Raw genomic sequence first — 14970 nt, 5'->3', positions numbered from 1 at the left:
ATACAGCCGCTGTTGGGCCTTCTTAACCAGCTGCGTGACGTGTGGTTTCCAAGTGAGGTCCTCACTAATGTGGACACCCAAGTATTTAAAATTGCTCACCCTATCCACTTCAAGCTCCCGGATGTACAGTGGCTGATGCATACTCCTCTCCTTTCTCATGTCCACTATCATTTCCTTCGTCTTCTCCGTGTTGAGGATGAGATTATTGTCGCCACACCATGACACCAGACTGGCCACCTCCCTCCTGTAAGCTGCCTCATCGCCGCCAGCAATACGTCCTATCACTGCGGTGTCGTCCGCAAACTTCAGGATGATGTTATCCTTGTGGGAGGCGACACAGTCGTAGGTGAACAGGGTGTAGAGAATGGGGCTGAGTACACAACCCTGTGGAGTGCCAATGTTTGTTATAATTCTGGCTGAAGTCCTATTACCGATCCTGACCGACTGAGGCCTGCCAGTCAGGAAATCTAGGAGCCAGTCACAGAGTGTGGGGTGCAGACCAAGTGTGGACAGTTTGTGAGTGAGTTTATGGAGAATGACCGTGTTGAAGGCGGAGCTGTAGTCGATGAAGAGTATCCTTAGGTATTAATCCTTATTTTCCAGATGAGAGAGGGAATAGTGGATGGCAGCAGCAATGGCATCAGAAGTGGACCTATTAGGCCGGTAGGCATACTGCAGGGGGTCAAGAGTGTCTGGTATGCTGTTCTGAATGTGGGCCAGCACCACTCTCTCGAAACACTTCATAATGATCGGAGTGAGTGCCACTGGCCTATAATCATTCAGGCAGGTGGGTGTGCTCTTTTTAGACAGGGGGACAATTATCGTGGTCTTAAAGCACGAAGGAACAGTGCACTGGCTGAGGGAAAGGTTGAAGATGGAGGTGAGAACATCAACTAGCTCATTGGCACATGTTCTGAGGGCCCGCCCAGGGATGTTGTCTGGTCCTGCTGCTTTGCGGGGGTTGATCTTCCTCAGAGCTTTGTGTACCTGGGTTGTTGAGACGGATGGTGGGGGGGAGGCAGATTGGGTGGTCCATGTGTACGTGGGCCCTCTTTCTGCAGTGTGGCTGGGGGCCTCAAAGCGGGTGTAAAATGTATTGAGGTCATCCGGCAGGCTGTCTGTTAAGATGATGTTGTTGGTGGTAGTCCTATAGTCTGTGATGTGCTGCAAGCCTTGCCACATCCGCCCTGAGTCAGCAGTGGAATAGAAGCTGTCCAGCTTCTCTCTGTACTGCCTCTTAGCCGCTATGATGGTTTTCCTCAGTCCATACTTCGCAGCTTTGTACTCGGTCTCATTGCCTGATCTAAATGCAAGAGAGCGAGCACGCAGCATGTGACGTACCTCAGTGTTTATCCAGGGCTTCTGGTTTGGAAACTTCCTAATTTTTATGGTGGGCACGATGTTCTCGACACAAGTGCTGATGTACCCAGTCACATACTCAGCATAATCCTGTACACTGACGGAAGAGTCCTCCAGGGTGGCTGCAGCCTCAAACACATCCCAGTCTGTCAGGGCAAAACAGTCCTGCAAGGTGCTCTCAGTCTCTGGGGTCCAGAGTTTAACCTGTTTGATGACCGGGTGTGCTTGTTTCAATCTTTGTCTGTAAGCAGGGTACAGGAACAAAGAGATGTGATCTGAATGTCCGAAGTGGGGGCGGGGTGCAGCCCTGTATGCACCACGTATATTACTGTAAACATGATCGAGAGTGTTCTTATCACGAGTGGGAATGTCCACATGCTGGTGGTATTTGGGGAATACAGTCCGTAAGCTGCACTGGTTAAAGTCACCAGCAACAATAAAAACAGCGCCAGGATGAGCCGTTTCTGATGCGCTGATGACATCATGAAGTTTGCTGAGTGCTACCGTGGGATTAGCTCGCGGGGGGATGTAAACAGCGGCCAAAAACACAGCAGTAAATTCCCTCGGTAGATAATAAGGACGGCACTTCAGCAGTAAAAACTCCACATCTGGGGAACAGTATTCATCAGCTGTCCGTATATCACCACACCACGAGTTGTTGACAAATACACACACACCTCCCCCTTTAACCTTACCGGACGCTGCAGTTCGGTCCCCTCGGTGAACAGAGTGAGTCTGTAGTTTAATGGCGTCCTCTGGGACTTTGTCTGAGAGCCAGGTCTCGGTGAAAATCAGGGCGCAGCACTCTCTGATTTCCCGTTGAGTTGTAATCCTGGCTCGTAGCTCGTCCAGTTTGTTTTCCAGGGACCGCACATTCGCTAGCAGGAGGCTAGGTAGCGGTGGTCGGCTAGCGCGAGCTTTTAGTCTAGCATGGAGCCCTCCCCTCTTGCCTCGCTTGCGTCGCCGTCTCCGCAGCGATCTCCTGGGGTCAGCCAACTCACTCGAGCCCGGTGCTTCGTAGCCCCCGGGATGGTTTCGGTGGTGGTTTCGGTGGTAACTCTGGGAGCGAACAATAAGTTGTAACTCCGGCGGAATAAAACTAGTAAAAACAGTGTGTCGTGAGTTAGCGATGTCCAATAATGCCTGTCGGTTGTATGTTAGCAGTGCATGACATTTGTGCACTGCAAAAAAAACAAGAAACACACAAAAACAAAGAAAAATCCGACATTTAAGTGCGAAGCAAGCAAACACGTCTGCCTCGATGGGCGCCATTCCAACAAGGAACTAGGTGGGCTAGGATATAAGCCTGCAAAGACAATTGCCAGGTACCATTTGTGGAAGGGAAGAATGATGGCATTAGCATGTCATTGATCACAGACTGATTCCATCACCATTTGCCCCTTGTTCACCCCAGTCCCTCAGTCCTGAGACCAGGGTGTGAATGACCACAGACTCACCAAATCGGTTTTGGCATGTGGCTTGAAGCTACAAAGGATGGATTTTCTATGCAAAATGGACACACCATGGACAAAATGGAGCAAATATTCTTCATATCTATTTAAAGAACTGGATATACTTATAATTAATTATTAATGAGTGTTGTTTGTGTACATACAAAATATACAAACTTAGCTATTAAGGCGAGACACTACAGGTGAATAGGGTACAATTTTAACCATGAAACTTCCTCAGTTGATTACTTACACAAGTATATAAAAAAAAATGTATTACAAGTTTTAGAAATTTGTATGTTTAATTATGCAAATTAGGCATTATCTCATTAAATATGCATGATTTTGCATATATTTTCGGTAGATAGATCTGAACATATGATAAAGCCAGGTGCAAAATTCTTTTTTCATTTTGTTTACACACAAGATGGAAAAAAAATTAGAGGGATTTCAGGATATATGCTGTCATTACCTAAGAAATCAAAATATACTGTCCATAGCCTTACATTTTTTTTTTTTTTAAATGTCACATAAATCAGGCCAGGAATGATTTATTAACAAATCCCTCTGAAAATATCTTCAGAATACTGCTAAGTGTATAACTGGAAAGTTTGGTGTACATAGGTGCTACATAGGCTGAGATGTTTGTACTGGAGAATGACAAAAAACTCATTTTGAGAAAACCGCAGTTAAAGATTTAAATGAGATTTCGTCATTAGCTTTAAATCCCCCTTTGGACATTCACGATTGGTTACTGATAGAAAGGAAATGCCCATATTTGGGTTAGCGTTGTGCAGGAGACTCAGAGCTTTACAGCGATACCGGTCATGACAGACTTCAGTAAACAGACGGAAGTCGGCATGTCACGTTGGAATGTTAACTTCTTGGTAAATTCGGGAGAAACTTACTGCCGCAAGTAAACAAAAAGTAATAAAATAAACATCTTAATGTATATTTTCAACATTTTCTTTATAGCAGCTTGAAAGAACACATATTGAAGGAGTAAACCAGCCCAAAATCTCAAAACTGACCACTGCATGAAAAATCTATGTTTTTGCCTGCTGTGTCTCGCCTTAAGGTATACATGAAATCATGGGTAAAAGTTCAATATTACCCAATGATGTTTGGTCTTTATGTTTTCAGCACAATGTCTAGGTTAATCTGGAATTGGTTTTGAAAGTGAATTATGCACAGGAAAAAACTTAAAGACATTGTTCTAAACATGACCTTGAAGCTATGCAAATTAACCTTATGTCAAAGAGGGGCCTCCTTCTTAGGAGAGTTTAAAAAGGTTCTCTCTAAGACAAATAGTTGTTCTGGTTCTGGCTCAAGGTTCCAGTTCCAATATGTGCTAAACTCTATGGAGTTGTGAAGTTGTTCTCTTAAGACTCTGAAGCTCTAAAGAGAGAAACAAAGAAGTTCTGCAAGAAGTTAATTTGGGAAGTTTGAAAACAGCAACAGAGACAATGCCCCCACAAGCTTAACCCCCCCCCCCATTTTCAAGATCTTCTGCACCAACTTCAGAATCTTCTCTTCAGAGATCCTATAGATCTGCATGTTCCAGATTGCCCGGATATTCTGTATGGACTTCAGAATCTTCTCCTCTAAGATCCTTCATCTGCGTGTTCCAGATTATAAGGATCATCGGCACAGACGTTAGAACCTTCAACTTCTAGGCTCCTTCATTTGCATGTTCCAGAATAAGGACCTTCTCTGTGCTCCAAGAGTTAAACGTTCATAAGTACTGTGCGTACTGTACTGTACTGTAATTTGCATTAGATTTTGCATAGCTGATGTCAGTTAACAACAAAATAGTCTGTCGATTTATTTGTTGAATTCAGATTAAGGTTTACCTTATTACTTCCAGAGGAACTACTGTTTATCTTTCCATTAGATAACTTATAACTGCCATAGTAACATCCAGCTCAGTCCCTTGCATTTATCAATCTTTTTGCACTTTATCCATTCAGTAGTTGTTAGATACTTGTGTCTATCCTTTTGTTAATAAAATCATTTTATTACACTTGTGTCTTCCTTGTGTTGATAATACAGTAAGAGGCTAAACAAGTCAACGATATCTCACAAATCATTGATATTGGTCAGATGACAAACTTTCTCCAATTTAAATAATTCTAATTCAGTCAACAATCTTCCATTATTGTTTTTTACTGTCAAGGTGGAATTCCTTGACTGGTGCACCGTAATATAGGAAGGAATCATCTAACACTTACACTCACCTTAGGTGACGTGTGACCAAAAACTCCATATTAATACTAAATATTAATATTAATATTTAAGTCCATAAATCACTATAGCAGGCAGTGTCTTGTAACGGTGTGGTGATAGTTGAAGGCACAAGATGAAGATCAGGGTAAATATAGTCTTTACTGAAAAAAACTCAACCACAGGTTGACAGACACAACCACAACTACAACTAACATTAACGAGAACCAACAAGGGACTGAACAAAACAGGGAGTATAAATACACAGGATGAAAAGAGGAACTAACTAGACATAGGAGGAGGAAGATTAGCTAATCAGGGACTAACGGGAACAGTTGCAGACTAGAAAGAACTTAATTGTGACATAACGCCCCATCGGAAAGGCGCGTCCTTGCGCCATGATGGCAACAAAAGGCTTCGGCGGAGGGCGTGGAGCTGGGGATGGACTGGACCCTGGCAGGATGACACCCAGGGGCTGATTGACAGCAGCGGCACTGTGGGTGGCAGAGAACTCCGCGGAGCTGAGTGGCTGACGGACCATGACGATATCGTCGACCCAGAAGACGGGAGATGAGCTGCTGACTTGCGGGACTGAGGCGGTGACGTGTGGATGGATGACCAGGGTGACGATGTGGTGAGGGAGGCCGAAGGGGAGGTCAGAGGAAGGGAGGAGTCCAGTGATGCCGAAGGGGTGCAAGGTGAGGGCTTAGCCAGAAGCCCGGAATTCTGTGGCTGTAGCTGGGCGTCGACTGCCGAATGCCGAACCTGGAGTGTCGAGCGAGCCCAGTCGGACCACGGAGGCGATGAAGGAGTGGTGGGTCGAGGTGAGGGCGACGAGCTGATAGGACGAGGTGGTGGTGTGGGCCTGGAGGCCCGAGGTGCAGCTGGTGACTCGGCCTCACGCCAAGCTGGTGGAGGGGAAGCCCGAGGTGCAGAGGATGAGCCGCACGGAGTGAGCGGCGGAGGCAGAGCCGAGGAGCTGGACCACACCAGTGGTGCCGACGGATCCAGGGCACTGGCCGTGACCAGCGACGGAGACGGAACTGGGAAGCCAGGCAGGGATACAGGCTGCAGGTTTCCGGACGGTACCGACGAGGAGGATGAAGACTTGAGGGTGGAGACTTGGGAGGGAACTGGATCCGCGGACCATAGGTCTATCAGGTCCAGGTCCGCTCCTGGCTCTGAGCTGGACTGACCTTCCTGCTTTCGACTCCGGGGCCTTGATGTTTCAAGCTTGTCTGCGCACAAAGGTACCTCACAAAACTGATTTCAGACAGACTTCTGAGGCAGCATAACGGTTTAATGATCTACAGCAATATAGAGTGAGCTTTGGTGAAAACTAAGTGAATATTTAATGACTACAATAGTAATTTCTAGAAATGAAATCATAAGTGGAAAACGTTGATCCAAAATGTACATTTACACACAAACAGATGACCAGCCGCAACTTTCAGATGCCATCTTTATTTTTCTAACTCAACTGTCACAGAATGGAAAGCACATGATTGTGGGATATCAGTGGCAGCGAAGGATACATCTATACTGCCTTCAAAAACTGATGAGATGAAGGTATCTCAGGAGACAGGAAGTGAAGCTAATGCTGCATTCAGACATGCCTTGATGCCTTCCTACCTTGGAATGTGTCCTCCAAAGGAAGCATTTATCAGTTTTTGGACAGCCCAGGTGTCAATGCTGGGGAGTGTTTTTTGTTTTTATTCATATACAGAGAAAAGGTCACTACGGAGATCACACCCTGCCCGAAGGGAGGTTAACATGGAGAATACATCACATGGACTAACCAATGAAAAGTACCACATGTGGAAAGATGTCTATAGTGCTCAGGAGGATGTGACATCCCTAGTGGTGTGTGCTCACACTCCCAGGGTGCACAGCTCGCCCTGGATTTGGTTTGCAAATGAAATGCCATTCACAATACACAAAGTGTATTACTATAAAGCTGCTTGCTTCAAAGCAATATATTAAGTGGAATATTAATCAACGTGACTTGATGTGACTTAACTGGAACATGGAATTGCAGAGCTGGGGCAACTTTAGACAAATCCAGACATACATATAAAATCCATATATCTATATACAGTCAAACCAAAAATTATTCAGAAACCAGATATATATATATATATTTTTTGGGGTGCAGGACACTATAGTTCATTTATGTAAATGAGGATAGCAAAATAAAGTAAACTGTGACATATTATACCCAACAATTCTACATACAGTGGACTACCAGTGAAATTTATTACAATTTGGGACCAAATATTATTCAGACACTTTGACCTGGCCATGTTTTGCTTAAGTGTTTTTTCTTTAATTGCCAATGCAACCTTTTTACACCACAGATTGAACAAAATTAAGCATTGCTTGGTAATTGGTTAACCTAAATTGGTATTATCTAATTGTGGACTTAAATTTAACAGCAGACAATGTGATTAATATTCATTAACCCAGCAGCTCATCAGCGTGTTTTATATTGTTATTAGTAGTAGAAGTAGAAGTAGTAGTATTATTATCTTATCAGGATTATTCTTAGTTTTTATATATATATATATACAGTCAAACCAAAATTTATTCAGACACCTTCAACATTTCTCACATTATCACAGTTTATTCGCTATAGTTTCGAAAGACAAGAACTCAAAGAGTTATCAAATCAGTTGATAATTCACTGGGTTTGGCCATCCTTCTGTTAGACTGTCTCACAAATGAATTAGGTTAAATTGCTGTCAGTTGTCAGCATTCGCTAGAACTGATTTGCTGACATCAAAACAGGGACAGTAATAGGTGAGTGCTTGCGCATTAGTTCCGGCCACTACCGAAAAATCTAGCAGAGGCTTCTGCTTGTTCTTAAAAGCTGAACAATTCCAAATTTACTCAGTTTTGACAGGATAATACAACAAAGAATATAATTTACAGGTAACGTGTCAATTCTGTGTGGTATGTAAGACTCTCTCACGCTCTCTCTCTCTTTTTTCATGTGTGAGAGAAACACATAGCGCTCTAAGCGACGACGAGTCTGGTGCTGCCTTCACACTACAGTTTACTGTGCGTCAAATATGCTGTGCAAAGAGCATATCCATTGAGATGAATTGAAATAGTGAAAGAAAGTCAAGCGAAAGTCTCAAGCTCTCAGTCAGAGTGATCAAGATGAGTGAAGGCAAATGAAAATATATCTATGCTAGACTGTGCTACTAAGCATCAAACACTGGCGACTGAAATCTAACCATTTATTAGCCAATGGCTAATGATGAAAACGTGAAATGAACATGAAAATGTAGTCACATATGCAAGTGATTTACTCTTTCTTGTTTTTGCCCCTAAGCAAAGAACGAAAACAACTTTGCTGTGAGTGTGTCTGGGCCTTGAGAAAGAGAGAGTTGAGTGAGAAAGTGCAAAAGAAAGAGAAATGCCACTTACTTGGTTCCACACACAATTCCTCATAGTCCCGACAGCAGGTGCCTTCATTTACACATGCAGCGTCACAGTGGCACGCTGCATTAGCATCACGACTTTTGGATATGCAATGATTTTTACAGCTATTGGTAACTATCAGACAGAAAACACACAAAATATAGAGCATGTAGACAGAGTGATATCTCAAAAATAAGTTGTCAAATGTAATAATAATTTAGGGCTTCATTCCAATGCTCAATGGCATTTAAAGGTGATTATACAATGGATTAAAGATTACACAATGATTATAGATTATATACTTTTTACACTCACCGACCACTTTATTAGGTACGCTTGTTTACCTGCTCATTAACGCAAATATCTAATCAGCCAATCACATGGCAGCAAATCAATGAATTTAGGCAAGTAGACATGATTAAGAAGATCTGCTGAAGTTCAAATTGAGGCATCAGAATGGGAAAGAAAGGTGATTTAAGTGACTTTGGTTGTTGGTGCCAGACGGGCTGGTCTGAGTATTTCAGAAACTGCTGATCTACTGGGATTTTCACGCACAACCATGCCTTGATGATGTCAGAGGTCAGAGGAGAATGACCAGACTGGTTTGAGCTAATAGAAAGGCAACAGTAACTCGGGAAATAAAAATAACCACTCGGTCTGCAGAAGAGCTTCTCTGAACACACAACACTTGAAGCAGAGCTACAGCATCAGAAGACACACCGATGACACTCCTGTCAGCTATAAGAACAGAAACTGAGTCTACAATTCACTTAGGATCACCAAAACTGGACAATAGAAGATTGGAAAAACGTTGCCTGGTCTGATGAGTCTTGATTTCTGCTGTGACATTCAGATGGTCGGGTCAGAATTTGGCGAAAACAACATGAAATCATGGATTCATCCTGCCTTGTATCAACAGTTCAGGCTGCTAGTGGTGTAATGGTGTGGAGGAGATTTTTTTGACACACTTTGAGCCTCTTAGTACCAGTTGATCATTGTTTAAATGCCACAGCCTACCTTAATATTGTTGCAGACAATGTCCATCGCTTTATGACCACAGTGAACCCATCATCCGATGGCTACTTCCAGCAGGATAACACGCCATGGCACAAAGCTCAAAATCAACTCAAACTGGTTTCCTGAACAATACAATAAGTTCACTATGCTCAAATGGCCTCCACAGTAACAATAAGTTCATTATTCTCAAATAGTCTCCTCAGTCCAATAGAGCAGCATTGGGAGGAACAGGAGATTCGAATCATGGACGTGCAGCCAATAAATCTGCAGCAACTGTGTGATGTGATCATGTCAATATTAACCAACATCTCTGAGGAATGTTTCCACCACATTGCCCAACTCGGTACTAGCAAGGTGTACCTATTAAAGTGGACAGTGAGTGTATGTAATATATGTAGTAAAAGCTTATAAAGGGTGATCTTTCAGTCAAAGGCTGGCCTAAATTCAATTATGACCAGAAAAACCAGTACAAAACTGATATTGTACCTTTATCACTGCAGCGGAGTTTCAGAATAAATATGATTGTGAGAATTAAAGCCAGCAAGGCGAGCAGAAGAACCTAAAGAAACAAAAACAAATGCAGTTACAAGATTTAGTAAAGAATGAATCATTATTATAATTGCATTCATATAATTTGCATGGATTGTAGGAAAATTTTATGGGTAATGGTTGGGAATAAATTTCTTGACAACAAATTAACATAAAACATCCAACTTTACCAGCAGAAATTGTCTACTTGCATTACTAACAAGAAGTTCATGAATTTAATTCCTGTGGACACATACACAGTAGTTCAAAGTTTGGGGTTAGTAAAATATGTTGTATTTTTACTTGATCAAAATAACAGTTCATTAAAATATACTGGGAAATATTAATTTAATTTAAGATAAATTGTCTCTTTTAAAATGTAATGTATTCCTGTATCATTCTAATATGATGATGACACATAATAAGAAACATTTCTTATTATTATCAGTGTTGAAAACATGTGCTGCTTAGTATTTATTTATCTTAAAAATCATCTAACCCCAAACTTTTAAACGTTACTGTATATACTTAAAAAGTGTATGCCTTGACTTCAAGACCATTGAAAAATCAAATTCCAAAATAACAAATGTATATCTTTAATAAATAAATTAAATTCCAAACAGCAGTTTCACATAGTACTGTCATGATTCCTGTCCTGTGTTTCCCTTGTCTTGTGTGGACTTTTGTTATGTCCTGTCCTGTGCCATGTTTTGTAGTCCTTTGTAGTTTTTCTTGTTTATTAGTCTCCCCAGGTGTTTCTGATTAACCACACCCCCTTGTTATCTTGTTTAGCTTGTTTGCCTGTGTATATATATATATACCTCTGTGCTTCAGTTGTTGTTTGTCGGTCGTTGTCGCTGTTTCCTGTCCTGAGTTCTGTTTGTTCTATTAAAGTATGCTTGCATATGGATTCTCTCTCTGCTTCATTCCTGCCTCATCATAAAGAGTACAGTGAATGCATGTCTCAGGAAAATATTTTTTCCATGTTAGCTACAATAAAACAACAGCAGGGTCTTTCCAGTTCTTTGTGTAAATCCCCCCTCCTCATCTTCCACAGGTGTTACTGTGCTGAATGTCTCAAACTGTTGTGTAGTGAACGAAACTTGCGCACACTTTTCATTCATTCTAGCGACTAGCTCAACGTTTAAAGTTTAACTTACAGCTGCCAAGATCAACCACACACCAGCCACGCATTTAAACTTCCACATGTTGGAATTGATCTGATTATTTGTAATGAGAATTGTTTCGAAATATCAAAACAATGGATTGTTGCAACTTGCAGCCTCATAGGGATGAATAACCTCATGAAAAGTCCACTAGCTCAACTCAAAGGCATGCAGTGAGGTACACTGGCTTCTATAGTTAATGATTATAACATTTCTCCAAAACTCTGGCGCAGCCAGTTGTTACTTGTTTTTGCAGTACAATAGAAATTTCTATGACTTTTAAAGATTGTATTCATTTCTGTGAATCCCCCATCTTTCCAGGCTTTCACTGCCCATGGGAACCCTGAAACAAATATGAATGATGAGCTAAATCTCAGCTACCTAAAACATCCTACATCTAACAGAACAAATGATTAAAGATACTTTACAAAAACAAAGATGAAGCGACACAAAACTTTACATACAATATAGTTATCTTAAAAAGTACAAATACATCTAAGAAAATACACCTTTTCTTTTTTGATGAATGACAACTTAAGTGCCTCAGTATTTAACTTAATTATCCATATACTCAGCTATACTATACTATACTATACTATACTATACTATACTATACTATACTATACTATACTATACTATACATTGGTCTTGTGGGAAGATACACTCTTAAAAATTCCAAAAGTTCCAAAAGTTTTTTGTTTTGTTTTTTGTAGAAGAACCATTTTTGGTTCCTAAAATAACCTCTCAGTGAACAGTTCTTAAAATAACCCACTTTATAGTTAGGATTTTTCCACTATATCGAACCTTTTGTGCAATATTGGATCCATGGATTATAAAGGTGCAGCATTGAACCATATGCCAATAAATAACTTTTATTTTTAAGAGTGTATGTACATTTACTTCATATAGGCTAAAGAAAGAAAATAACACAAGAGAACCTTTACACAAAATAGTAAAGCGTAAAGGTAAAATGAGTAGCACTGAGTCAGTCAGTCATGAGTTGCTTAATTGTTTAACCTAGTTTCAGACACCGGCTTTTATTCCCCCCATACTGTCCCATGAGGCTTCTCTTACCGCAAAGACGATTTTCACGCATCTTGACCTTGTTTTTGTGTCGTTTTGTGTCGGTTTGGACCGCTGTCCTATCCCCAGTAGGTTGGCGGCGTGCTCGCTCATGTGTTCATCCCGCTTGGCTGAATCCATTATTGATCGCGCGCTCAGTCAGTGTGTCTGTTGCACAGTTTTGTTTTGCACACACTCATTTCAAACTTTGTTCTCTAGTGACTTTCTAGCTCATGTAGTCAGAGGACCGCCCAGCTGCAGTCTACCAAAGGTAACTTGAGCAACAGCACATGCCCTCTGTGAATTATATTTACACTGGGGCGAATGCTGTTTGCACTAAAATGTTGTTGTTGTTTTTGTAATCTGTCATATCGTCTTTGACTGATTTACGAAAAGTTCTTCTCATTAACTGACCCTTTAGGTAGAGGAACGTATGACTGTGGTAAATCAGGCCAGCGGTGTTTTACATTGCATTAGGGAAGGGAAAACGCTTAGCCTAAGTCAAACAGAAATTGAAAGTTTCATAAAGTACAATAGAAACAATTGCCATTGTTGTCTTCTTACAGAGTGAGCTAGATTCACCCGAAAGTAAAAGCTGAAATGAATAGCTTTAATAGCATTAATAGCAGTAGGCTAATATGAATGGCCAAAAAAAGCTGCAGTCAGGATGTAATCAGTAAAATATACTGCAAGTGTCAAGCCCTTATTTGTCAATAAATCATTGAGCGCATTCTAACATTATTCATGAATTGTTGCATTGTGTTGTGAATGTGATGACCTCAATATGCGTAAAATAGGCTTGAGAATACTTTATTGGATGTTATGGATATATTGCGCAAGTACGCCCTCTCATGGACAGTCGCCGCATGTACACTTAATCATTCACCTGATAGCACCATCATACTGTAGAGTGGAAGGACATGGACCCATTCAGTCATCTTAAGTAGCCTACCTAAATTTAAAGTCCCCCTGGAGTCAATAATTGTATCCCTTAAAACTCCTCTTTGATCACCAAAATTACATATTTCCTTTAAAAAAACAAACAAAACATGCGTTAAAATAGCTTGAATGTAACTCTAGACACTTGCCTCATTTAGTATTCGCGGTTCTATGAATATGCAAATTAGCCCCGCCTCCACTCACTCACACCAGCTCAGAGATCCACTCGTTGACGATAACACATTGACGTGATTGGTTACAAGGTAGTTTGTGACGTCAGAAACAGCGATTTCAAACCGCATTTTTGAGACTGGCTTTGGTTCCCTGCAGTTTTAAAGAGAAAATACTCAGCAATGGTGTTATGAATTTACACATTGGTTTGTCTTAAAGCATATTAAAAACATTACATAGACATATAAACAACATTAAAAGCTTGATTTTGACCACAGGGGGACTTTAACTTTCTGTCTTTAGACTAAATGATCAAACTGAGAAATGGTTTTGGCATATTAACATGAACCAAAAAATGATGAATAAAATACCTGTTTTTACCTAGTTTGATTAGCCTCTGTATTTCCATTCAGATTAATATGGCAGTATTTTGCTGCTCATTATTATGTAACATCTGTTGTCCGAATCTGGGCAGAGCCAGCAGGGCTGATTATCCGAGCTGACGGTATCACATTCCTAATTCATTTAGTTTCACTCACCGCATCCTTCAGGAAACGGAGGGAATCTAATTAGAACGAACAATACAAAGAGAGGTCATTACATTAAGCTCAATTATTGATCAACATCATTTTCTGTGGAAGCGTTGTCATTTTTAAAATATGGTGTGGTGTGCAAAATGAAGACAGGTTTTGGTAGATTAGACTATTTAATGCAATTTTCATGTGCTAATTGAGCATAACTGCCTTTCACTTTAAATGTTTTTAGGCTAAAGTGGGGCAGATTGTTATAGCTATGGGACGCTAATGTTAAATGTATGCAATATGAAATACTACAAAAGCATAATTACAATAATTATATAATATTGTAAAGTCTGTGGCCCTGCTGGAAATGCATATCTCATCAACTTAAGTTGGTCATGCTGTTGCTGTTGTTTTGGAGCATGAACTGCTTTAACCAGCTCAAGATCAAGATCTACCAGCTTGATTTCAGCCCCATAACCTGGTAATCCATTACCTAGATAAGATTGGACCAGTTCATGACCAGCATGTTAGCTAGAAACCACTTACTGTCAGTTTAACCTCATATAAGCACATCTACATTCAAGATATCAGGACATATCCAGACTATAAGGCCTGGTTTCACAGACAGGGCTTAGATTAAGCCAGGATGAGGCCTTAGTTCAATTAAGTAGCTTTTATAAACGTGACTGATGAGCATTTAATATATGCTTATTTGCTTTCAGTTAAAACAGCTCAAACATGCATTTTAGTCTGGGACTAGACGACTGTGAAACCGAAGGAATGTTTGTTATAATAATCCTTCAGAACAGTTTTAAAAGCTTAACCTGAAAGCTACCGTCTCACTTAAGTTAGTCCCGTTAAGATCCCGTAAATAAAATGCAATGTTGCAACAATTTTTGTAACTGATCATTCAGTCGTTGAATTTTTGAAAGAGGCTTATGTTTGTGCTGGTTGATTTTTCATGCACTTTGTGAGATCAGTTGTTGAAGCTTGATCACAGTCTCCACTATGATGATGTCATGCAAATTTAATGAATGGTATTGTCCCACTTTACCCGATGTTTGCGAAACCCACCCTCGACAATGTACCCAATACAATACATTTTAG

The 14970-nt window shown here is 40.8% G+C and overlaps 1 protein-coding gene across 1 annotated transcript in view; it reads right to left on the bottom strand.

Annotated features, from left to right (window-relative positions):
• The window catches only part of enpp1 (ectonucleotide pyrophosphatase/phosphodiesterase 1), a 75104-nt gene extending 62590 nt beyond the window's left edge, over positions 1-12514 (bottom strand). Inside the window, exons 1-3 of the mRNA XM_084433120.1 lie at positions 12245-12514; positions 9963-10035; positions 8466-8594 (exon numbers count right to left, since the gene is read on the bottom strand). Of these exons, the coding sequence (XP_084289246.1) occupies positions 8466-8594; positions 9963-10035; positions 12245-12373 (331 nt within the window). The 5' untranslated portion in view covers positions 12374-12514. The remainder of the gene's footprint in view (positions 1-8465; positions 8595-9962; positions 10036-12244) is intronic.
• Positions 12515-14970: the final 2456 nt, after the last annotated feature.

Source organism: Rutilus rutilus (assembly GCF_951802725.1).
Source record: "Rutilus rutilus genome assembly, chromosome: 15".
Lineage (NCBI taxonomy): Eukaryota > Metazoa > Chordata > Actinopteri > Cypriniformes > Leuciscidae > Rutilus > Rutilus rutilus.
This window is presented reverse-complemented; position numbering and strand designations above follow the sequence as displayed.